This window comes from Danio aesculapii, chromosome 18, assembly GCF_903798145.1.
Source record: "Danio aesculapii chromosome 18, fDanAes4.1, whole genome shotgun sequence".
NCBI lineage: Eukaryota > Metazoa > Chordata > Actinopteri > Cypriniformes > Danionidae > Danio > Danio aesculapii.
The window spans coordinates 41997697-42024503 of NC_079452.1; the positions used below are offsets into that span (position 1 = coordinate 41997697).

At 34.6% G+C, this 26807-nt stretch overlaps 1 protein-coding gene across 2 annotated transcripts in view; it reads right to left on the bottom strand.

The window, feature by feature from the left end:
* Positions 1 to 26807, bottom strand: part of polr3b (polymerase (RNA) III (DNA directed) polypeptide B) — a 45646-nt gene that overhangs the window by 17866 nt on the left and 973 nt on the right. For both annotated transcript variants that reach the window (XM_056478361.1, XM_056478360.1), the window contains exons 3-18: positions 25723 to 25779; positions 25497 to 25561; positions 25124 to 25199; positions 22258 to 22358; positions 22060 to 22151; positions 21821 to 21938; positions 20832 to 20940; positions 17871 to 17993; positions 11908 to 12024; positions 11668 to 11802; positions 8257 to 8418; positions 6218 to 6418; positions 4067 to 4229; positions 592 to 745; positions 419 to 493; positions 194 to 292 (exon numbers count right to left, since the gene is read on the bottom strand). In XM_056478361.1, the coding sequence (XP_056334336.1) occupies positions 194 to 292; positions 419 to 493; positions 592 to 745; positions 4067 to 4229; positions 6218 to 6418; positions 8257 to 8418; positions 11668 to 11802; positions 11908 to 12024; positions 17871 to 17993; positions 20832 to 20940; positions 21821 to 21938; positions 22060 to 22151; positions 22258 to 22358; positions 25124 to 25199; positions 25497 to 25561; positions 25723 to 25779 (1847 nt within the window). The remainder of the gene's footprint in view (positions 1 to 193; positions 293 to 418; positions 494 to 591; positions 746 to 4066; positions 4230 to 6217; positions 6419 to 8256; positions 8419 to 11667; positions 11803 to 11907; positions 12025 to 17870; positions 17994 to 20831; positions 20941 to 21820; positions 21939 to 22059; positions 22152 to 22257; positions 22359 to 25123; positions 25200 to 25496; positions 25562 to 25722; positions 25780 to 26807) is intronic.

Here is a 26807-nt window from a genome sequence, read left to right on the forward strand (position 1 = left end):
TTTCTACACCGCCTTTCTTCTTGTGTTCAATAATTGCTAATTTTAAGTCAAATTCAAGCATCTCATACAAACCTTGTTCAAGTAATCTCTAAATATGTTTTCTATTGCAGAGCCATTCAAAAATATTCACGTGTGGGTTTTATTGTTTCAATACTTGTTGAACCTGAAAGTGTGTAGCCTACAAAGTGCTCACTTGCTGATCATGTGCTCATATAAAGCAATGTTACAGTCGTTCTCCTCGTTTACATCCAGATACTCCACCAGACTCTCATGCAAGAAATCTTCAAACGTTCTACAAGGCAAAATGGGTGGTTAAAAACACAATGAAAAGTCACGCATGAGACAACAACAACAAAATCTGCATACTGGAGTCTCCATTCAAATGCAACTCTCAAATATTGATCGGCTTCAAACGCACCTGTAGCCTTGAGACAATTCCTCGATGTGTTTGTTCTTCACAGCGGGCTTCCCATTCTTCACAATGATATAGGGTCTGACAGGAGCACACAAAATACCATACAAATGTCTCTGTGCAATATGTGGCACTGGTATCTATCCTATATTCCAATTTGATTAAGAGAAATGCGATACCTGCACAAGCGGCCCCCATCAGAAGAAATATACACACATCGGTCAGTCAGGTTGGTTGAGATGGACACAAACTCATTTATAAAACCCGCTCTTCTCATTAGTCTGAAGGTGTAGACTAACTTTTGATGGTCTCTGATCACTCCGAGAATATTACCTAGAAAAAGACACGTAACAAAATGTAAAAGCAATATACGCTGGGGATCAAAATTTTAGAATGATCAGTAAAATAATAGATATTTTTTAAATATGTTTTTGAAAAAAAAGTCTCTTCTGCTCAACAAGGCTAGATTTAATTGCTCAATAACAGTAAAAGCAAATAATCATACAATGTTCATGAATTAATCATTTTCTTTTCGGCTTAGTCCCTTTATTCATCAGGGGTCGCCACAGCAGAATGAACAGCCAACTTATCCAGCATATGTTTTACGCAGCGGATGCCCTACCAGCTGCAACCCAGAACTGGGAAACACCCATACACAATCTCACACACACATACACTACGGCCAATTTAGTTTATTCAATTCACCTATAGCACATGTCTTTGGACTGTAGGGGAAACTGGAGCACCCGGAGGAAACCCACGCAAAAATTGGGAGAACATGCAAACTCCACACAGAAATGCCAACTGACCCAGCTAGGACTTGAACCAGCGACCTTCTTGCTGGGAGTCAACAGTGCTAACCACCGAGCCATCATGTATAATACAACATATAATTACAACTTAAAAGGACAGTTTTTTTTAATCCTGTAAAAAGGTTACTTTAGGATTATTAGGTCAATCTTAAATAATCACACAATCCTTCATCTAATCAGTCAAATATGCTGATTTGCGCAATAATCATGAATTATTATTGGTGGTCAATTAATAATGATGTCGTTGTTTATTTTGTAGTGATGTTGAAAATGTTTTGTTTTACTAAAAACTGATACTTCTATGCAGGATTCATCAAACAGCATTTTGTTAAATTTTGTCAATTATGATCAATTGATATAGATGAAGCAGACTGGAATTATGCTTGCCTGAAAGCTCAAACACAAACAACTACTTCAATATAAATGGTTAGCAAGAAAGTATATAGCCCCTGTTACTTCATTATGTAAACTTCATATGTCTGCTAGGTGATGCGGTGGCGCAGTAGGTAGTGCTGTCGCCTCACAGCAAGAAGGTCGCTGGTTTGAGCCTTGGCTGGGTCAGTTGGCATTTCTGTGTGGAGTTTGCATGTTCTCCCCGCGTTCGCGTCGGTTTCCTCTGGGTGCTCCGGTTTCCCCCACAAGTTCAAAGACATGCGGTACAGGTGAATTGGGTAAGCTAAAATTGTCCGTAGTGTATGTGTGTGATTGAGTGTGTATGGATGTTTCCCAGTGATGGATTGCAGCGTAAAACATATGCTGGATAAGTTGGCGGTTCATTCCGCTGTGGCGGCCGAGGATAAATAAAGGGACTAAGCCAAAAAGAAACTGAACTGTATTGGACTGGAGAGACTAACTTGTATCATCAATGGCAAGCAGAAGGACTTTGACTATTTTTAGGAACCATATTAGAATATTATGTTAATTGTGTGTTTGTAAATATGTATTTTATTTTTGTTTTATTGTATTTGTTGCGTCTATTTGATGTTATACACTTTGGGGACTGTTATTTCAGTTTTACTGGTTTTGTTTTGGATTTATAGGACATGCAGGTTGGCTGGGTTGGAAGTCAATAATTCGGGACACGAACTGACGTGCGATGACACAATTGAGAAGAGCCCCAATCGTTGCACTGCAGGACAGTGGACACTATAACGGAAAACAGCACATCAGTTCAGGATATCCAGCATTTCGTGTAAACTTGAGCTGTGTTTGACATTAGCTTTGTGATCGTGTTTCTTCCCCTTTTGCTTTGATCTACCGTTGTTTGATTAACTTTTGTTAGTGTGCTTTGTTTGCCAAATGTTATTCTAAATGGAGAAGAGGTAAGCTCTGTCACGTGACATACATGGCACACGCAGCATTCTTTTAGTTATACACACTAGGTTACGAATTTGTGCCACACTTGTAAGTTTTGCTTTGGAAGGAGTGAGTAGGTAACATACGACGTCTCAGACGTTGAAGGTTTACTGTTTGTTTTATTTTGTATTTCCAGGGGAAGAGGTAAATGGGTTAGTTAGTTGATTTTTGTTGTATTCTTTTCTTTTGTTTGGCACAGTCCCGTTTCCTTTGTCCTCCTTATGTCTATTAAACTTTCAACTACTTTTGTGTAAAACTTTATTTTTCTATAAGCATTTAAACATCCACAGCTTGTTTATAATAAACAAGTTCACTTGAACAGCACTTTCATGTCTACTTGTTCCTCATCTATTATAAATGGCAGCAATAATAACAACTGGCTTAATGTTTTCCTTTTCGTTTCCCCTCGACCATTAAAAAAGTAACAAAGGATGTAACAATATTATTGTTTTTTGGTCATTATCTATTTTTCAATGTTTCAATTCATTATTTGATTTACTTATTTTATTCATTTATTTCTTTATGTAGTTATGTCATTTGAATGTTTATATACATATACAAGAAGGGCATGGATGTGTGCGGTTTTGTAGGCTGCATTGTTATTGTATGTCTAGTTGATCGGGTGCAAAAAAGGATCAGGAAAAAAAGTCTATTTCAAAATTATGATCAATTGAATGCATCCTTGTTAAATTAATATCCATAAAAAAAATTTAAAAAAAAAGCTCTCTAAACTTTTGTTTCCATCCCAACTAAAGACTGAAGTAATCATTGATGAAAAATCAGTTGCCATCTGTTATTCCAAACATTATTCCAAAATCTGATACTATATTTGTTACCACATTTATATACACAAACATATACAAATAATACATTTTTTTTTTAAATCACTATATTAACTGAATGACTACGCGTTTCATGGCTATCAGAAATAAAGGCTGTTTTGAAGCTTTGTTGAATACACAAAGTAAACAAAAGTAAACAAACTGAAGCACAAACTAATTAAGACTTACACGTGTAAAAGTGTGACAGCAGTATTAATGCACATTAAAAGCTGTATTAATGCACTTGAAAAGCTTTGGTTTGTTTGAGCCATATGAGAAGCCCACTATGGTGCCATCCAGATGCATGCACAGCCTCAATGCTGCGCGAGTCACTTTGTGGCTAAGAATGTTTGTGGATTAATTTAGGAGGGATTGTGTTTATTTACGCATTGACACCTGCTGTGTTTGCTAATTAATTATCCGCAGTGGTGGCCTGTGTAATTTGTAACTTATCAGTGCGGCGAAAAACATATACATGAATTAATTAGTGGGGCGAGTTTTTTCTCTGACATGACATTAAAAGCTAATCAATGGCACACCCTTTTGTTGTCGTGGAATGGCAGAAGTTCATTTGAATATTATTCAAATGGCTGCAGCCTGTCTGCATGTTTGAGAAATAAAAGAACTGGCTGCTTTGCTATTGTTGTGTCTGCACGAGCAGATACCATTGAGGAACACAAGGAAGACGGTGGGGTAGGACAGCTCTTCTCCACACAGCAAATTCACATCCTCCACTCCCAGGTTGAAGGCCAGCTTGATGATGGGACCGTCCTCCATGTCGGTGGTGATGTGGGTCATCAGAGCCAGATTCTTCACCAGACCACAAGCCTAAACAGCAATCATACAACCACGAGAGTGTGTAAATGTCCATGTGTTTTAATGGTTAGTCAATATGGGATAACCCATCGCCACTGCTGCTCTTTTTAACAAAACAAAAACTGTGCTTCTCAAAAGTGTTGTGAAACGTGCAGCATTATTCAAGGTGTGATCTAATTTACACTGAAACAGGAAGACTAGACGCAGGACATTCTCTCTTTTCTTTTTTTTAAAGAGCCAGGCTCAGGTTTATCCTTAACATTTAATTTTTGGCAACTGAGGCCTTGGAGTGAAAGGTTGAGCATAGAATAAAGTCAATAAATAAACGAATGCACTTCCTTTGTGTAGAAATTAGCAGTAAAGACATTCTTGACTGTTTGAATCCAATAACAATGATAACAAGAGCTTTTCACACAAGAGAAACATTTTCATAGTTCCTTGAACTACTGGTGTAAGTAAAGAATGCGATGAGTGCACGCTGTGTCAGCGGCGCTGTTTTCATATAGTTGCATACCCTTCGCTGACCTTTATGTGGACCCTAATTGCGCACAAATGGTAGTACTTGTTATGATAATGCAGAGAGGAAGAACTGTGACTGGCTGGCTTGGTATAGCTGTGATAAGTATGGGTGGGACTAAGGTTTAACAATTTCAAGTTCTGTGGATAAACAAACTTTGTTTTGTGATTATTTTCCTGCCTCTTTATTCCAAGTATAAGAGTGAGTTTGAACTACTGGTACGATTAAAAAAAAATAACATTGCAATATTTTTATTCGATATATTGTGATATGAATACAACGATGAGTTGAATAACTATTTGAAAATAATGTATCATTTTAAATTGATTGGGATGATTCTGTAGGGGAGTGCATAAAATATAATCAATCTACAAGCATAGATAAATTCAATAAAGAAAAATGTTTTTATTTAATAAAGCGTTTTTTGAACTGTTGAAGTTTACAGTAATTGAATAATCAAATGTAAAATACTGCATAGACTTTTTTTTATAAACAATTCAATAAAATGAATCGTTGTAATTTGACAAAGGTACAAACGGTACAATTTCTTATGCCTGAATGATTTAACCCTCACAGTTAGAGGCCTCAAAAAACACTTGCGAAATGATTAATTATTATCCAGATTCAACATTGCATATACTCGTCGCATATACGACTACTGCAAATGATCACATTGAGATATCGATGCTAAAACTATATATTGTGCAGCCCTAACTACTAGTATTCCATTCATTTATTTTTTTCACCTTTTTGTTTTCGCCTTTAAATGGACAGGAAAGTGGAGAGTACAGACAGGAAAAGAGAGGAGAAAGATCAGCAAGTAACCTCGAGCTGGGAATCGAACTCGGGTCGCCGTAAGGACCACAGTGCTATGTGTCGATGCACATAACCACTAGACCAGAGATGCCCAAAGTTGGCCCATTATAACGTTTGATTTGGCTCACCATGCCATACAAGAGGAGAGTGAGAATGATGAAGAGGGTTTGGGGCGAATGCCTTTAAGAGATTCATTTCTAATTTGACGTAACCTTTTTTTTGTTTGTTTTATTGCTGAGCTACAAAAAAGCCAACTGAAATCAAATGTTTCAATCAAATGTTGTAAATGAATCTGCTTTTTTTTAAATGCACAGTAAATAATGTCATTCGACAGATGCAGAAGACATCGGTGAGCAAATCAAGGCAAAAACTAATGTAACGCCATACATAAGATTGTTTTTACTGCATTAAGTTCATTATAAAATGTAAAAAATAATTATGCTGTATTTTCTAGTTATTTTTAAATATTATTAAATAAATTAGGAAATTACCCACCGCTAGCCTCAATCAAGTTTGTTTTTGGCCCTTCATAAGAAAAAATTTGGGCACCCCGGTACTAGACTATTGGTACTGACTATTTCAAGCATTTCTGGCATAGACTCCAATCAGTTTCTATAACTGCCTGGTGTACAAGCCCCAAAAGATGATGGTGTTTTCTAACACTAACCTCTCCTTCAGGTGTGTCTGAGGGGCACAGCATGCCCCACTGGGAGGGCTGGAGGGAGCGTGGACCGCTGACCTTCCTGGTTTTCTCAAACTGAGAGGAGATCCTGGTCATCATGCCCAGGGCTGAGATGAAGGAGAGGCGGGACAGCACCTGCGTCACACCCTGCCGGTCCATCTTAAACCTCTTCAGAGACCAGTTCCCCTGGAAGACACATTATGTACTTAATTACACATAAAAATCTAGATTTCTGAAACTTGTTAGGGGTCACACAATTGGTTTTTATTGTTGTTTTTTCACTTAATCTTTACTTCATTCACAAACCTCAGTTCAGTGTGCTTCATGTTGTTAATGAACACATTTACTTCCGTTTTTTTTACACAAACCATATTTCTAGATACCAGTATTACATTTATATTTTAGTGGACAATTTGTATTTGATCTAGCCAGAACAAAAGAATATATAACATAATGAAAACTGTAAGCATGTTAATAACTGTAGAACTTGATATGCTGCATACACTACCAGCAAAATGTTGCGTGACTGATCTGCTTCTTATGATCTTATTTATTAAAATAAACTTGCTTAAATGTTTGCAAATCTGATACCTGGTATCCTAAAAGTTTGGACGGGGTGGTGGAATGTTTTCCCTTTTCAAAACCTAAAACCCAAGGGGAGAAATTACAGTGTGGATCAAGCTCTGTGAGTGGCGCTATACAATGGGGTTAAGTTGGTTTTGTTTTCGATATTCCTGACACATTCATTGATAGGCGGCAATAACTCAACCTCCTCTTACCCTAAAAGATCTAAACTGTGTTTCCTACAAAAATACCAAGCAGGTTATGTTTCCCAGCTGTCTTTTTTTTTTTTTTTTTTCGCTTGATTTTATAAGCACTGCTCTGTTTAAGTCCTCAAAATAGCTGTAAGAGCCAGCACAATCCAGGCATATTTCTATCTGTTTCAAGCTACGAATATTTGAAATTTCATATTAACAGAACAAAACCGAGATGTGATCACAAACTGAGCACTTGCGATCAATATACTTCACCCACAGCTCTTTTATTTAGTTTTTTAGTAATTTATAACCCTCATGTCCATGTCAGTGATACAATTCACGGATGTTTTCATCCGTCTTTTAGAGATTCAGTCATTGGTGACAATGTTATAGAGGGTTAGTGTCTGCTTTTATATTTGGTGTCAGATTAATATTTGCTGGTTGGGAAAATCTATTTGTTCACTCCTGCTATTTATACTTTGATTTGCATTTCAATTAATTTATTCTTCAACTTAACTGCAAATTAGAATAGAAACTGTATAAAAAGCACACAAACATACTGATAGTTATAGGTACTGTACATTGTTATGGGTCAATGACGCTAATATTCGGCACAAATCCATAAATTTCCCTTTTCTGACTGTTCTTTCTATGAATGAATTATGTAGAAGCACCGCCCATGTGCGTTTCCTCGTCGGTTAGTAAAACTATTTCATTGCACAACAATTAATCTATCAGGTTTTTTGGATAAAAAAAAAAAAAAGAGAAATCAGTTTAATTTGTTGTTATTATTAGATTATTTGTAAATGTCACCTATCCTGCTGTGCATGAACTAAGCTGTTAAATGATCAGTGTATGAGGCGGCTAGGCTTTAGCTTCAATTTTGATTAAATAATTTTTAATCGTTTGCCTATTATGTGGTGAATATACCCCTGTAATGCATACTGTAATCCTTTTTTGTCTGGCTTTCTCAGATATGTTCAACAAAAATAACTAATTATATCTCTGGGAATGTCTGACACCGGCACATTCATATTGTAATAGGAGTGCCAGGTACGAAAGTTTGACAGGCATAACAACAGTAACTAAGGAAGGCGGGGCTTAGCAAGGGGGTCAATTCTGCCTACATATTTTATTATGTTAAGACACTGTATTGAAAAGCGAAAGAAACATGAAAAAATCTACCAATACAGTTAAACATTCTCCAAATTGACACTTTCTGATGAGTATTTTGCTGTGCATTAGTAAGGGACTGTCTGGACTCACAGTAGAGATGGCGTTAACCATCCCGTTAGTGATCTGGTCCTGCCTCATGTGTTTAACCACATCAAACTGAGCTGCCCTCTGCTTGGGGATGATCTGGTCAGCAATCTTCTTCAGCTCAGAGTTAAACTTCTTGAACAGATCCTCAAACAGCAGTGACAGGAGCTTAAGAAAACAGAGACAAAGCATTACAACATGTTCCTGTATATTATCATCATCACTGAAACGCAACACTACATCCCATTCATAATCCAATCAATAATAGCCTTTGAAATGATCCCATCAACACGCACAAATCAAAAAAACAGACGACTTCATCTCGAGCTTATTTTTATTAACTTAATCAGTCTCCCTCTCTTTCTCCTCTTATCCCAGATTTAATAAACAGGTGTTTCTGTGCTCTGATAAATCACACCCGGCCTCTCAATCTCAGATTTTCTTCAATAGAAGCCCCTCCCCCTCCCTCTCTGCATTTGCATATGGGAAAATAAACATCCTCACCGTAAATTAATAAAGAAATTAAGCTTCTGCAGCCCAGCCAGGCCAATTAGTTGAATGTCAGGGAATCATAAATGAGGAGAAAAGAGATTGGAGGTATAGCATGTGCGTGCAAAGCCCTGCTGAAAGGGCTCCTGTCACTCACTAATACTCTGAATCGCTCGCAAAACTAACGTAAGCAAGCATAAACACACCCCACCTCGACGATGGTGGGGGGAAATTAAAAGACTTAAGACAGCGGTAATTACATTATCACAGTCAGGCTGGTGGATTAGCTCAATCGCTCCAGTCAAGGCGGCTATTCTTTTGTCATAGCAGGGCTAAATCATAATAAAGAGGAGAAATCCCTGAGTTTGGCTGGGCTGCAGTTGGGCGTTGCTGCCACATATCTTGCCTGCAACAAAAGCAGGGCCGGCTGGGAATGAAGGGCAAAAGCAGAAGCACGGGGGCACAGATGAAACAAAGCATTGGGAAAATAATGACGGCATTATAATGACAAGCAGAGGCGAAACAAAAGGGAAGGTGAGGGATTGGGCTCCAGCCAAGCCTGTATCTGCCAGGTTTGGCTTCTGATCAGTTTCATAAGAGGCCGACAGTGTGTCTAATGAGAGCAGAGACTGAAAAAAGAAAAGATCAGCTGTGTTAGACAAGAGCCTGGAACGAGAAGAGAATGTTTACGCTCGTATGCGGGATGTACTGTGTAATCTGTCGTACAGGAGTGACAATCTCTGAAGAGATACTGAACAAACATTGCGCGCTCTAATCTGCATTTCAGCTTAGAGAAATAGTGGCTGTGGTGAGGAGGATAAAAACAGATAAATAAACAGTAGCATTATCATAATTAACGGCCTGAGCTGGGATGGGCTGTCAGTCATTCTTAATAGAATTAGAGGCGCTGTGAATGGAAAAGGCAGACAGAGATGGATGGAGGAGGGCGATGGATAAAGAGCGGAGTTGCGTATCGCACTTTCTTCTGAAGTGAATAGTCAAAGCGTATGTAGAAACGAAATGGAGAGCTCACTTTTGAAACTGAACAGACTGCAGTGTCCTGTGATCTTTTAAGAACAATTCAGAACTCAAGAAAACTTTCTTGTTTTAATAAAGTTTATGAACTGTGATTTTTTTTTTAGGATTCTTTGATGAATAAAAATGTAAAGCAACAACTTTAAAGCACTTTGAATAGACATTGTACAACAAAGAAACAAAGTATTTATTGTTTTTTTACATTTTAAAGGTTCCCACTCCTTCATGAACAACAGATTCAAGGTCTTTCTTAAAGCATTATTCATTTGAAATCAAGCACCTTAGTAATTCACACCCCAGCATATGTAGCAACATGAAAGTCTTAACTCTACTTAAAGGTGCAGTATGCAAGTTTGACACCCAGTGGTTGAATTAGGTATTGCACCCCTGAATCAAAGTACATTTTTTCTCGGCTCCTTCCCTGACGACTCCAGGCAAGCGCAGGTTGCCAGATTGACATGAGTGTGTCTGAGTATCGAGCCTAAAGGCTGATTTAAATCATTTTTTAACTAAAAGCAACAGCGCGCGATTGTAGAATTATTTTCCATACTAAAAGGAGTTTTTGTCCAAACCAACAACTGAAATTTCTATTTTAGAAACGGCAGATGAACAGCAGGATAAATGACAATGATCACCTTAGGTACACCTCAGTGTTAAACACTAACAATGTGAGTTTGAATGCCATTTTACATGACATTTATTGCCATATACTGAAAGCAGCAGCAGATAGTTCACCTCAGATCTTGAAAATAAAATAAACCTTTTGAAATTGAACTTTAGAACTGTGACTCAGTGCAAGCCACACATATCAGTGATTCAGCATCTACATTAATTAATGATAAAGTTTACGGTTTAATGTGTATTAATTCGATTGTAAACCTTACCAGTTTGCTGCAGTGTGGTAATGTTATTCTGTTCTTCTGAATGGCTGTATTTAAATTTCTGTCGTGTTTTGTCACAGCAAAATTGCAAATCTCATCACGTGGCGTGTTGTTAGGACATGGTGTTACAATGTAACCTGCTCACCTAATGTTTACATGCGTAATATTTATATTATCTGCTAATTAATAACCACCTCATGTGGAACTTTGAATCTGCGTCTCATTTGAGAGGCTGTTAATGTCCTTCGAAGGTCGCATTTTTAGTTGCGGATGCATACTTTGAGAGCCTTCCTGACTAAATGAATAAAATACCTGGTTTTCCATCAAGGCAACCCGCAGTGCTGAAATAAAATTGTCAAAAGTGGCAGTGGGCGGGTTAAAACAAACAAAAAGACAGACATTCCAGCATGTAACTCACATTTTCAATGCAGAATATCTGACTTTAGCATTGTTAATCAGATAAACAAGAATGTTCACTTTGCATGTTTCTTGAATATATGCAAACATATGATGGTATTTTTATACTTTAGAAGTCAAAAACTAAAATGCAGCACCTTTAACATTTCACTTACACTTAATATTTACAATAAAAACGTCAGTGTCATTTTCCAAAATATTTGACCTTTCACAAAAACTTTCATATTTTGTTGAATTCAATACTGATAATATTCAATGGGGTTTGTGAAATATTAATAAAATATGCATACTTGTCATTGTTATTGTATAAGATTTAAATGCAATTTTTAAACTAAGAATGTGTTTTAGTTTTTCCGTTCTGTTTTTGACAAGTGAGTACAATTGTTGAAATAAAACCACAAACAAATTGTATTTCAAATCTAATTCAAGCACTTTTAAGAACCCTTCTTCGCAGGCCTTAAATCCATGTCTGAAATTCAAGTACTTTCAAGAAGCGAGGGGACCCTGTGAGGACTTTATGCACGAGTCAATACAGATGTATTTAGAACACATAAGAGTTATAGTATAGAAAACATGTTAATAAAGAAGCAGACACCTGTCCAGCCAACTCCAGACGCTTATTTCCATAGTAATCCCGGTCATCCACCTTGTTGTCTCCTTGAGCCAAAATCACTCTGCGAACCATTACAGCGAGGTAGATACACTTAGCTCGAAAATTAAACTCCTTTACCTGAGATACACAAACAAACACAGTTAATTATACACAACTACAACAGCATAAAGTCAATTAAAGGCAAAAGCTGCATATGACAAGATTGGAAACTTTTTGACGTACGGGTACATGGGTGAGGATGGTAGACGCTAACAGCTCTCTGGCTTCCTCCATCTTGGTTTTCTTTGGGCCGCCCCACATGCGCTGACGCCTCACTTTATTGCCGATGTATCTAAGTGCCTGAAATTAATCAAAAATGTACATGTAGACCAGCATTTAAGATTATTAAAAATATTTTCAGTAGTGTTGCCCATTTCTTATAGACTTGATAACTGTTTTGCATTTCAAAGTATGTCTTGGAGAATAACGGTATACGTTTAATGTTCAGAGCCTCAATTAATAAGATTAAATGCATCAGATCTGATTGTTTAATCAGGAGTGACTGAGCTGATGCAGGGTTCACTGGCTCTCTAAAGGGGTATCAGAGAACAAGACCCTTTCATTCCCCCCCCCCCCCCTCACACACACACACACACCTGAGCCAGCGACTTGTTCTACTCCAGAGGTCAAAGGTCACAAAGAGAAGGCCTATAGACCACCCACAATGAGCCTTGGATTGATGTGCAATTGACAAGAATTGCTTCTCAAAGTTGAAACTACTTCAGTTTCTGGCTTATCATGGTGGAAATTCAGTAGTTGCAATGATATCATTTTGAAGACAGACAGATAGACAGACGGCAAAAAAAGGCAGATCAATTTTATATTTTTTTATAATTATAAAAATATTTTAACAATAAAAAGTCATCAACGTAAATACAGAAGATAAAATACATAGATAATAATACCTATGATAGATCATAGATAATAATATCTCATAGATAACACTATCTATAAAAATTAAAACAGTTTAAAGTTTCATTTTGATACAAATTGCACAATTGTGGAAGGATTCACATTTAAAAATATTTGATTTTAAGTTTCTGTAGATAGAAATCACTGTCTGATAACATTGAAAATAGGGCATTCCACAAGTATATGTTTAACAGTTCGGTTTTTGTTGCAATATTGACATTTTAGGGGTTCTTCTCCTTTGAGTAGGCATGTGCCGGTATCACATTTTCATGCTGCGATTAATTGATTGAGCTTTTATCACGGTATACAGTATTATCACAATATTGTAATTTTACTAGAGAAACAGGTAAAAAACCCCAAAAAACTTCAGTTTCGTCAACTTAGTAACTTTAATAACTTTTTAATTAACTAAAAGTACTTCAAACATTTAAATACAAATAAATATAAATAAAACAATACACAATATAAAAGTAAACTTGAGCAATTATATCAAAGTGAATGTGCAAAGGGAAACCGTCTTCGATCAGCAATCGTGGAATGAACTGCCAACTATTCCAGCATGTTTTATGCAGCAGATGCCTTTCCAGCCACAACCCAATATTGGAAATCACCCATACACACTCATTCACACACACTCATACACTACAGTCAATTTAGCTTATTCAATACACTATTCACTCAGCTTATATTCAATAATAAACATAACAAAAACTGCCTGCTAATGCATGGGTAAATCTTCAAAGGGAACAGTGTTACATTTTAACCTCTTTCACCTCATCCTGCTTGCTGTTTCACTATCTAAACAATGAAAACATAATACAAGTCAAATTTGTTTCATTTTGATATTTGATTTACACTGTCTCTTTTGCAGAATATCAGTTTTAATAACCAATAATGGCCATTATAACAGTATAACGTACATTAAATTTAAACGATAAAGGTAAGCAATCAGTCAATGTGCAGATTCAGTGTATGTGGTTACATAAATTAATATATTAGCTTATCTTTGCACTCAGCCAAAACAGTTAACAAGTTAACAAGTGATTCAAAAGACATAAGAATTGTTAGATAGAGACAACAAGATGAATTCAATATCACGTTTAACAACTATAGTGAGATGAGATCATCCAGCAGATGAACTGTCTGACATGCACTATACTCTCACCTGGGGTTTATGCTTACCCGCTGAACTAGTGGCTGCAGCTCTGGGCAGAGAGTGTGTGGTCACGTGATTTGCGTTTTTAGCCATGTACTAGAATGAACAGAGAACTTTTCAGAATCGCTAAATGAAAAGCCGGTGTATTTCCCGCGATTTCTCTGCGCCTCCCTTGCGTTTCTTCTCTCTGACTCTCGACTATTTTGACAAATACACACAGACGACGCACGCTCACACGGAGTCCAAAATAGGAGTTTGTGATTGGGCCAGCCCAATGTCAATACCGAAAAGAGCCAATGGGCTGCACAGTGTCACATGGGCCGGCCCGGTCTGTCTATCCGGGAAAAAAAGCATCTACTTTCAGAGAGTCACAGATCACAGCAGCGTCAATCAATAAGGCAGAAAAAAACGATAGGCTGCTAAGCCTTTTATGGGCCGATCAAATCATAAGACGATGATCAGCCCTGCCCAAAAAGTACGTCGGCCCACCGGGAAAGTGCCCGGTCTGCCAGATGGCAAGTCCGCCCCTGCGTGTGAGGATTATAGCGCGGTGGCAGCGGCGGCACGCACACAGGGCTTCTACATGTGGGGATTGTTTACATCAGAGTGCGCATCAGTTCTGCGCAGCATATACGCAGTGTTTCTTCAAGCGGTTGATGGAAAATAAGCTAAGGCGCGTTCTAAGAATATAAATTCGGATCTAATATTTTTCACGGTATTTTGAAGTGCCCGCGATAACAATATCGTGCATATTCATTACCGTGATTTATCGCATTACCGAATACCGGCACAAGCCTACCTTTGAGTAAATGTTCATGTGTGTAAACAATCTTCTGTAAATAATCTCTTTATGTCTTGAGTTTAAAAAATATATACATTTTCTTCCTCTTTCTGGCTGGATTTCAAAAAGTTTATTTTCCTAACACTGATCCCATTCTGCTTGCTATTTGTTAAAAATATAGCCTTTTATTACTGGCTTTAAATCTAAATGTGGGATTTTGCACTCCTTTATTTTTCCTGTTAGGGCTGTTTTGGCAGCTTATCTAATTTTACACCAAAAAAGTCAAAAACATAACAATATTGCATTTATAAATGAATAGCTAAACTTACATTTTTTTAGCAATAAGTTTGTTATGTCTTTTATGCATTTATTAATATGATGCAACAACAAGTGCAAAATGTTTTAAAGAATTGTACAATTGTTAACTTTATTTGTTAACACTTTAGAATAATGGTACAATTGCTAATTTTGTGTATGGGTGTGCTTGTTAACATTAGTTTATGCATTATAAGTTAATATGAAGTAATGTAATTTAAATTAAATGTTAAAAAAGATGATTAAATACCGTGTTAAATGTATAACTATAATAGTTTGTTCATGTTAGTAAATACATTAACTAACATGAACTAATAGGGAGTTTCCAATATGAAGGGTTAGAACTCAATGGTTTAAAATGCAATAAATTGTACTTTTTGTCTACAATGTCATTAGATCTATTATAAAAAAAACATTCTAACATGCTGATTTGATGCTACTTTTATGATTATTAATGCTAAAAACATTGTGCTTCATAATATTTTACAAAAAATAAATTGTCAGGATTCTGCTTCTTTTCCCCTAGGCAGCTTTTTTGCTACTTTTAAAAATGAATCTACTTTTTGATGTCTTATTAATATTACTTCTGATCACTTTAACACATTTTTTTAACCGGAATATTATATATACATATAATCCAATTCATATTAATATACAAAGCTCTTCCTCATGTCTATAAACCCCTGATGTTCAATCTAGCTGAAAACCCTTAACCGATTCTCAGTGCTAATAACACATCTTATCTAATTGAAGGCTGCTCTGGTCAATTGGTGCACACGTGTGGGCTCATTAGTGGTCCTTTGATGAGGCCCACACAATGTCACATCCACGCACACAGGCATTCACATCCGCTCAGACACTGGTTGCTAGGATGCAGATGTGGTCCTTGCTGACCCATTGATGTGTCTTTGTGATGAATAATAAATCTCAGATCCAGCATTTGATAATACACCTCAAAAACTATAAGTTGGGACAACTGGTCAGTGTATCTTTTGGTCATTGGATTTTCATTTTAGAAACAGATATTGAAAAACAAAAACTAATTGTTTTTAGATTTTCGTTTTAAAATAAAAAAATTAAAATTGAAATTCAATGCGTTTTTTCATTTTGAAATTTAAAATGAAAATCAAAAAAACGGCTTGTTTTTCTTTTTCATGGTAAAAAACGGAAAAACAAACTTCAAAAATGATTTAATTTTCTTTTTTTTTTTTATTTTGAATAACAAAAAATAAAATCAACAGAAAACAAAAACGAATAAAGACTTGTTTTTTTTTATATTCCGAAACCAGAAAGGCCGACTCATTTATGGTGACGCAAAGCTGACCTGCTAGCCTACTATAGGCTATTATTTTTTTCCACTTAATAATATTATAAAAAGGTATTTGCTCGTTATAACTGGATTTTGTTAAGACATATTTTCCTCATTAAGACGACATATTTCTCATGTAAGGGCTGGTTTTAGGCTATAAATATTTTTTTTGTTAGCATGTTTTAAATGAAACAACCTTTAGTTTGACATTACATGAAAGCATTAGGTTGCTTTACTGAACACTTTTCTGAAAAAAAAGTTTTAATATAGTTAAAACCATAATAATACGCACATTTCAATAAGTCATAGTATTTAAAAAAAAAAAAAATATTATTTTAAAGGAGGCATGCTGCACAAACATCCTGATAACCATCCCGTGTCTTTTAAAAACGGACTATCACCGAGCTTGCAGATGAGTTGTGTGCGTGCGTCATCACCCCGCTACAGTGGGTCTATCCATAATTTCATATAGCCATGTGCAAATATTGCAGCAGAGTTTTAATACATAAATTGAAATTATAAAAAAATAGCCTACTGCTATTATATTTTATTATATAACTATAACACGGAGAGATGAGCAATGATTCAAAACAAATGTCCAATGTTACTGTCACTCCTGAAGTGGAAGTGATTTTACAATAAACTTTATTTTCAGAAAACTGTTCAGCAATGCAAAATAATTCATATCTTCAATTATGTTATCACAAGCAAATACCTTTTATAACATTATTAAGTGGGAAAAAATAATAGCCTATAGTAGACTGGCCTGTGTGTGGCAGCATTGCATCACTGAGAATGAGTCGGCCTATCTGGTTTCAGAATATAAATAAAAAAACAAGTCTTTATTCGTTTTTGTTTTCTTGTGATTTTATTTTTTGTTATTCAAAATAAAAATTAAAATGAAATAATTTTTTAATTCTGCAGGTTTCATCAAGTCAATTTTAAGACTTTAAGAGCATTATAAATGAAATTCTACAATTATACAGGGCTAAACACTAATGATTTTTTCTAAAGGCCCGGTTTGCCACAAAAAAAGTAATTATTTCTTAGCAACATACTTTAATGTGTCATAGTTGTATTCTCTAGTTGTATTCACTTTTTTCACCATAATATTTCTTTCTTTTTTTTAAATGACAAGTTTAACATTGTTAAATGTATATTTATTGTGGAGGCAATAAATAATCAAAATGTATATTTATTGGCTTCTGGTCCAAATTGATTGAGTCTAACTTCTATTCAACCTAATGCGTTTGTTATAAAACTTTAAGTTTCATGCCTATAAATATTATGTCTGCTCCCACTTCTGTAAATAATGTATGAATGGAAGATCACGTAAAGGCATATGTTGCTCTGTTATTATCATGAGGAACTGTGTAATTGTTTTTAGTTTACTTTCCCTGATTTTATTAAGATGGATTGTTGGTGATTGTTGGCACGACTGGGAAGTTTTACTTGGACAGAGAAAAATTTAAACCTGTTTAAAATTATTCAAGACCTACAACACAATATTTCAGTGAATTTAAGACTTTTTAAGACCCCGCAGACACCCTATTATTACAGCTATATGGTGATGGTCTAATCGAATGTCTTTGTTAATACCATTCAAGCTAGCACAATTGTTTTACGTATTATGCATTTACAAGCAATGCAAAGCAGTTTTTTTTCTGAGGTACCTGAGTTTGGGTGAATATTTGAGCCTTCTGACACTCCTCCAAACTGGGAGCAAAAGCAGCCATTACATGTTCCTCTGTGCCAATCATCTGAACGATCTCCTGATCGCTCTCCACTCCCATAGCCTGATGAAAGACAAAGAGATTAGTACTTAAAAGCCCAATTATTTAAAATGTTTATGCCAATATAGACATTCAATAAAACTGAAAGTGATCAGTCCAGACTAGGCATGGATAGAGAACTGGTTTTAAGGTTTACCTCGATTTGGAGAAGTCAAGGTTTTAAAATTGCTCAAATTTTCTGTTATACCGTTACTACGATATATGTAAGCTTTTTTAATGTGTTCTTTAAGTCTTGTAAAGATATCTGTGTTTTTGAAACTAAATAAGATAGCAGACGTCATTTATTTATTTTAATTATATAGCCTGACATGTTTACCATTCCAAAATATTATAAATGTTTCGTAAAATAAAATATATTGTGTTCAATACGGGGAAACATTGTTGTTTTTTACCCAGACATTTACAAAGAACTTATTTTAGAGTAGTTATCACAATACCATGATACCGTGAAACCGTGATATTTTTATCCAAGGTTATCATACCCGTAGAAACCTATACCTGCCTATGCCTAGTCCAGATCCATCAATTACATTCCTCTCTGACCAATAATAAGAGTTTGGGCTATGGCTACAGTAGCAGGCAGAAGGGTTTTGGAATATTTATTACTTACAGTGATATAATAATTATTCTTTTAACCAAATAAGTCACAAACTTGTAAAAAAAGCATGTCTTTAGAGTATGAAAGCATTCACTGTGTGAAGAAACCTATTAAAATGCAGTCAATATGAAACCATATTTTTAAATATCCCCTTACAGAGATTTTTTCCTTTTTATAAGATATAGATAGATAAGTAACCATTTGGATGTCAATGACATACTTTAGATGTCAATGGTTATAGGTTTACAGCTTTCATCAAAATATATTCTTTTGTGTTCAACTTAAACAGGTTTGGAACAAGTGGCGGGTGAGTAAATGGCAGTTTTCATTTTTGGGTGAACTACCCCTTTAACCACATAGCAACATCATTCATTACTTAAATGTATAGTTACACAGTAACATAGACACAGTTAATAATTGTAACCATAAAAACACATGCATGTCAAAGATCCCAAGCTTCATAATCTATACAGACACACATAAACATAAATGTGTGTAGGTGTAGTGTGTGTAGGACTCTGCTTTAAGGCAAAGGTGAATGTGATGTAGCAGGTCTCGATGACATTTATTTATGCTAATATGGTACTGTGGGAACAGGACTGGGTGGATCAGAGTGCTTAAAGGTCTCCACCGTTTGGCTCGGCTGCTGTGTTGCAAAGAAATCCTGCTGGAATGTGCTGTGGACAGACAAGTGCAAAGCAAACAAGCTTGACTGCCGATTTACTCCACACCATCCCCAACCAACCAGACCCATATGTTTAGAGAGAGTCTGGGCTGAGGGAATTACGACAAAACCATCACCAGCACACTGATCTGAGCTCTAATTATATATCTGTTTCAACTGACATGTGACATTTAAGATGGAGAAATGCCATTTAAAATGCATTGAAAGGATGTAAACAAAAACACTACCAAATACTTGAGGAAAGACTTTTTGTAGATGGCAAATGTATGGAATGAATGCATGAGAAATGCATAATAGGCTTTATGCACAGCTAGTTTTAAAGCCAACGATAAACTTCTGGTGAAATTCCAGTTAATGAGACTATTTTCAATTTCATAATGTTTTTATTACCGCATCGATGTTGTAATGTAATTACAATACATTCAGTTAAATAGACTTAAGCATTCATTTAGTTGTTCAAGTATAAAACAACATGAAAGACCGTTGTGACCACTAGTGTGGTCAGTAGCAACAGGCTAACGCAGAAATTCTATTTAAAATACTGGGGTAAAAAATAAACTGTCATATTTTAAAGACATGGCGGGGGGAAATGGAATTTAATGCAGTGCTTCTTGTCCAATCTGAGACCCACTTCATATCGTATATCTAACAGGCAGTGAAGATCACTGATTTTTAAAGAAATCAGATCTTAATAGTGACAATTTTGTCATGAAAAGACAGCTTACCGGAAGCCCTTGGGCTGCCTGGCTGAAAATTAAAAGGCTGTGAGCATATTATCATAATAGAAAGTTATAGGAACATTAAAAGAAAGGTTTCCCAAAAATCATTTAGCATTTCATTTGAGTTTCTCTCTTTTGTTGAACACAAAAGCTAATATTTTGAAGAATGTTGAAAACCTGCAGCCATTGGCGTCTATGTTTTTGTTTTATGTTCTACTATGTGTCAATAGCAATCAGTTTAAAAAAACAGAAAAATACTGTTTGAAAACTCTTGATGGCAAGTAAAAGATGAGCAAATTTTAATTTTTGAGTGAACAAAATGGGGTGAGTATGATGTTTTTGTAAGGTTTCTAATGCTCTCAAAGACTGAATTTAATCAAAATGCTGTAAAAACAATACAAAAATTTATTATAATTTAAAAATGTATTATAAATAATAAATGTATTGCTGTGACTGCAAAGCTGAAAATCATTCTAATATGTTAAATTGGTGCTTCATGTAAATGTGTTATCAAGACTAAAAACACAAAAACAAAAATATGATACTGTTTTTCATGGTTCTTTGATTAACAAAGTTTTTAAAAATCAGATTTTACTTACAACAGAAATATTTTGTATTATTATGACCTCCTAAATAATACATTTAAATTGGTGTACTTTGTGTTCAGACCCGTATTTTATCAAACAGCACCATCTATTGGTTGGTCACAGCATGTCTCCTGATAGCTAAATACTGGAATGTGAAAAGACGCAAGCATATCATATTTTGTGAACTCAATTTAGCCAACAAAGACACAAAACAATCCTGCTCTAAACCAAGATCTTCAGGCAAATGCTCACCTTAAAGATGATAGCGATGGGTGCGTCTTCAGAGAGGGTGTTGTGCTTCAGGTAAAAGCGGCCCTGTTTCACAATCATGTTGGTTCTGCTCTTTTTCTCATGAGTAGAACTACAAACCAGGCAAAATAAGAGAGATAAGCATAAAACTGCACCATCAGAAATTAAATTCATTTCACGTAAATAAACAGCTCACCCAAAAATGTTCTATTAATCTCTGTTGACATCATTTACTTAGCTTACCGTAGAGTGTTATCTATTGTACTTTATAATCCTTTTTGCATTTAAAACTTTTGCTTACTCTGAAAATGTATATACAATAAAGCTATATGTAACAATGCAGATTTGTTTTTGTTATTACACCTCTTAAAGGGATAGTTCACAAAAAATATAATTTATTCACCTTCAGGATGTTCCCACCTATATAAATGTCTTTGTTCTGCAACACAAAGAAAGATTTTTGGATATCTGGAAGATATTTGGAAGAATGACATGTAATCAAATAGGTCTCACAACCAATTTATTCCCATAGTTAGAAAAATGAACACTATGGCAGTAAATGGATGATAAAACCTGTTCGGTTTCTGGCCCTCTTACAAACATCCTACTTTGTGTTTAGCACAAAAGGTGAGTAAATTATGACGAATTAAAATTTTGGGGGAACTATCCCTTTAAAATCCCCCTTTTTATCTTTTTAATATTGTAAACATACCATATATACCACGATAAACCTTCAGAAGTTATTACAAAAATGTCAGAGCCATCGTATGCCTAATGGTTAGAATGCTAGTTTGTTACAAACCTACATTAACATTGTTCATAATTCAATACACCTGCATTTCATTTTGGAGACAACAGTTCTATTATCTTTGCATTTCACAATTAGCTACACAATACATAAAAGTTAGCATCCAAACATAGCATACCAGGGCCACTTTAAATCAACTTAATTATTGTGAACGCTAAATACACAGACAAGTAAATCCCAGCACCTGGTGACTGACGCTCCTACGGCCCCTTTGCGATCTTGCTCCACAATGATGCGGTTCTTGGACAACTGTTCCTGAATGAGAATGACCTTTTCTTGCCCTTTCACAATGAAATAACCACCTGCACACAGACAAACACAGTATCATACATATACCCCATATTGCCTTCAGAGGGGATTATCTGCATTATACTATGGCATATAAACAGTCGAATATCATTAAGGGCTTCATTAATAATCTACCTGGATCCAGGGGACATTCGTTGAGCTTGGAGAACTCCATTGGGGTCTTTCCTGTCAAGACACAGTTGGAGCTTCGCAACATTATCGGCATCCTATTAGATATAGAGGAGTAAAGGAGAAGTAGAGCATTAGAAGTTGCAAGGAAAAAGTAGATGCGTATTAAGATGTGTATGCAAAGATTTAGTCCAGATGTAGTACCTTCCGATAGGGAGAGCGTTGCGGATGATTCTCTGACTGCCTCGGGTGTACTCTATATCCACAGTGATGGGGGCTGAATAGGTCATATCTCTCAGACGACACTAGTGATCCAGAAGCAGAATCATATTAAGCAAATGTTACAGTATAATCCTATTTTTCTTGCTTAATTCAGCAAAGTTTGTTTTAAGGTAAGAAACTGCCAGTGTTGTTACTAGGGCTGCATGATATTGGAAAACACTGACATTGCAATATTTTGTTTTGCTGCAATATATATTGCGGTATGAATATAATTTCTCCAGATGATTTGAATAGCTCTATTAGAAAAGATTTCATTAATTAGATCGACTAGGGCAGAGGTGTCCAAACTAGGTCCTGGAGGGCCAGTGTCCTGCATAGTTTAGCTCCAACTTCCTTCAACACACCTGCCTGGAAGTTTTTGTATACCTAAAAAAGAGCTTGATTAGCTGGTTCAGGTGTGTTTAATTGGGGTTGGAACTAAAAAATTCAGGACACCGGCCCTCCATAACCAAGTTTGGCCACCCCTGGACTAGGGTGATCAAGGCTTTTTCTATGCAGTCCATCAGCTTAAGAACAATATATTACAAACACGTAAAAATGACAGAGCAAAAATTTATGTTAAACAAATAGTGCTTTATGGTTTTTTGGGGGAGTCTAACAGTATTAAAACATAGAAATTTACAATCAAATGTAAAGTAACATGGTTATTATTGTATAAATAATTTCATACAATAATATTTAATAATATCTTTATCCTTTAATCAATAATCAAATACTGCGATGTGACTCTTGCAGATACATACATTACAATATCGATGATCAAATGATATATTGTTCAGCCCTAGTTGTTACACTATTTCTCTAGTTAAATGTTTATATTAGGAATTACAACAATTATTTTGCATCACATTTTCTTAAAAAAGGTTTAATTATGTAAATTGGCCATAAATTCACATAGAAAGTATATGAAAAGTTTAAATGTAAAAACCTCTAAATGCCATCTAAAATATTCTTCTAAAATGAGCGTTTCTATCAGGCTCCTGTGTGTAGGTTCAGTAATTTTCCTTTTATGACAAAGAACAAGTTCTATTTATGGTCTCTAAAGTTCTAATAACTCAACATAAACATAGGAGGCTGAAAAAAATGCTACATGTTTGTGGAAATTTCAGACGGCACTTAGAGGCTTTTACATTGAGCTCTTCATATGTTAACATTTTACTGAAGCATCTGTTTATATTTTCCAAAATAACTAACCACAGAGTTATGGGATCAGAAAAATATTAATCTGTAAAAAGTTTTAATATTTTTAATGGAGGGAAATAAGACTGTCTTATGGATGTGACCGAAAAAGTCTGCAAGTTTACAACATACTTTGTAGAAATTCTGTGAATTAAACTGCACAATCCAAAAGAAACAAAGCTAATCAAAAGGATAAGAGTTGGCTCACTATAGAACAAATATCATTGATTTGATTTAACATGTTTGAGTTTAGAAGGAAAAAGCTTAGTTATGGATGTGACGGATGTGAAATTGCCACTTGTGTGACTTTGGTAAATCAAATATAATTGTTTGAAAACATTGGCAAACACATTTTGAACATTTTTAATCTGTAAAATACGTGCTTACACATAAAGATGTAGAAACGGTTTCACTATTTTGGTAAAAAAACTTTTTCATGGCAAGGTTGACATTTGTGTGGAATTGCTTGTGCGAAGATGTTTTGTTGATTATGATTAAATGTATTTGTGTTTGAACAATTGTTTTTAAGAGTGGATTACTTTTCGAAATAAATCAAATCAAAATCAAATCACTGACATCTGAACAGTGGATGAAGTCAGGATCAAATTGCTTGGAGTTGGAGTAAAAGGTTTTTAAAAGAGGGAATTTTGGTCAGAAAACCATCAGAAAAAAAATATTTACACAATTTTGCCATTAAACACGATGCATGTAATCAGGCAAATTATGTATGATTAAACTCCTCTGTAAAAACCATCAGGAAATAATTATGAATAAATTAAAGTGGCTCAGTGCAGGAGGAAAAACTCATTTTGAGAAAGAGCATTTTAAAATATTTATGGTATTTAATTTTTTTATGTTAAATTGCTAAAGTGTGACAAAAGCATTTAAGTGTATTCTGGAAGTTTTCTTTTCTATCACACTGAAAACAGTCCTTATGCAGGGTTTCTGCAGGTTTCACCAGTTTAAATTTAAGATTTTTAAGACATTTTTAAGACCATTATGAATTAAATTTTAGTCTTGTAGAGGGCTAAATGCTAAGGATTTTTTATTTTTCGAACATCCCAGTTGGAAAAGATTTTCATTTGTCCCATCAAAAAACTATTATTATTTAACAACATTAATAATATTAATAATAATAATAATAATAATAACAATTTTATAATAAAAATATAGGTCAGGTCAGTATCCTCAGCAGTAAATAATTGGAGAACTTTTAAACAAATTTTACTGTAAGGAAAGTAATTAAACCATTATGCTAAACATAGTTAAAAATGCTATTTTAAATTTTTTTTTTATTTTTTTAAGTTTTATTGAGATTGGGATTGTTGGTGATTGTATGGGTGTTAATGGCCAGATTGGGTAGCTGTACATAAACAAATGAAAATTAAGACCTGTTAAAAAATATTTAAGACCTACAACACAATATTTCAGTAGATTTAAGACTTTTTAAGGCCTAAAATTTAGTTTTTGAGATTTAAGACTTTTTAAGATGCCATGGATACCGTTATGAGAAGCCAGATAGTTTAATGTTAACAGATGAAGTGTTTTTGCCTGCAGTGTTTAACCTTTAATATTAGTAAATTTGGGCACAGATCAACAAAGATGTTACCTCATGTGGAGACACTGGTCTGGTTACATTAAAGCTTTCTTCTACATCAGGCATCCCAACGTAGATATTGAGATATCTAGGGATGGATGAGATGTTAATTCTCACATACAAAAATAGTGTAATGAATAAATAATAAAACAAATTTGATGGAAAATAAATATTAATAAAAATGTAAATTAAAAATAATAAAAATATTGAAGCGATACAGCAATAAATAAACTTAAAAATTAAAACGTAAAAAAAAAAATTCAAATTAATAATTAAAAAAAACACAATAATATCATATACATAATACTAAAATGAAATGGTTGCTAAAATACTTGTTAAAAAATGTCTAAAAATTTTTTAAAGTATAAATGAACAATATCCTCACTTTAGATACCACATTGGGTCGGCATCACTTGTGATCTTCTCATTCGCCTTCATGATCTTCTTTATCTGTAAGATTAATAGCCATTAGTTTTATGCCACTTAAACATTTGGGTCAATATGAAACTCTTTGGTTGGAACAAAAATCAATGACTTGGAAAAACAAAATGATGAAATGTGACTGCAATAAATGTGCTGTTAGTTGTGATTTCCAATAAATGTTTACAAACCTCCACATTGATAAAGTAATTGAAGGAATCGATGTGCTGCTTTACTAAGCCTTTAACCTAAAAGAAATACAGAAATAGACATTAATGGCTGAACATTTACTGTTATTCAATATAAATCCTGCTGGTTGATATTGAGGTAAAGTTGGTTTTATATTCACAAGTTCAGACTTTCTCCTTTCTGAAAAACAGTTTCAGTAAAGCCTTATTTGCAAATTCTAAATAGGGAAATCATATTAGCAGCCAATGATCAAAGCACAGCGTTGTTTACAGTCAAATTAATTGTGCTAATGTTGTTTTGAAGTCATAATTACATACCATTTCAAACTAGCGTGGTAAACAATATGGGGATCAATAAATAAATGAATGTGTGAATATAAAACCAACTTTACCTCAATTAAATCTCGCTGGTTGATACAAATATATATAATCTAAATATGAAGAAATGTGAATGTACTCAGACAGTAAAGAGTTTTTTTTATCTTGACTTTTTCACTATATTGACAGTGAAAAAGAACACCGGTCATATTTTTTTATCATTAAAAAGTATGCATTCTCGGCATTTTCTTCATTGCCACCTAAATTGTGGAACTTCTTACTCTCTGATATTCACAATGCAGAATCCCTGAGTATTTTTAAATCATCTCTTAAAACTTACTTTTTGGGGTGTTTTTTATTTAATTTGTCTTTTATCTGATTATTAGATCTATTATTATTATTAGATCGATTATTTTTTGTGTTTTTAATTATTTTTATTTTTGCATTTATTCTTGTGTCTTTTACTGCTGCACATTTTATGCCTGTAAAGTGCCTACTTTTAAAGGCGCTATATAAAAGCAAAGTTTATTATTATTATTATCATTAAAATTTACTTTTTTTTTTAAATGTCAAAATTATCATTATCTTTTTTTATCATTATTATTTTTTGGTCGTAAGTTTGCTTACATGTAAAACTGAGGTAAAGTTGGTTTTAAATTCACAAATTCAAACTTTCTCCTTAATAATATAATTTCAGACAAGTATTATTTGCAAATTTTAAATAGTAAAATTATATTAGCAGCTAATGACTATAAAAATACAACAGTGTT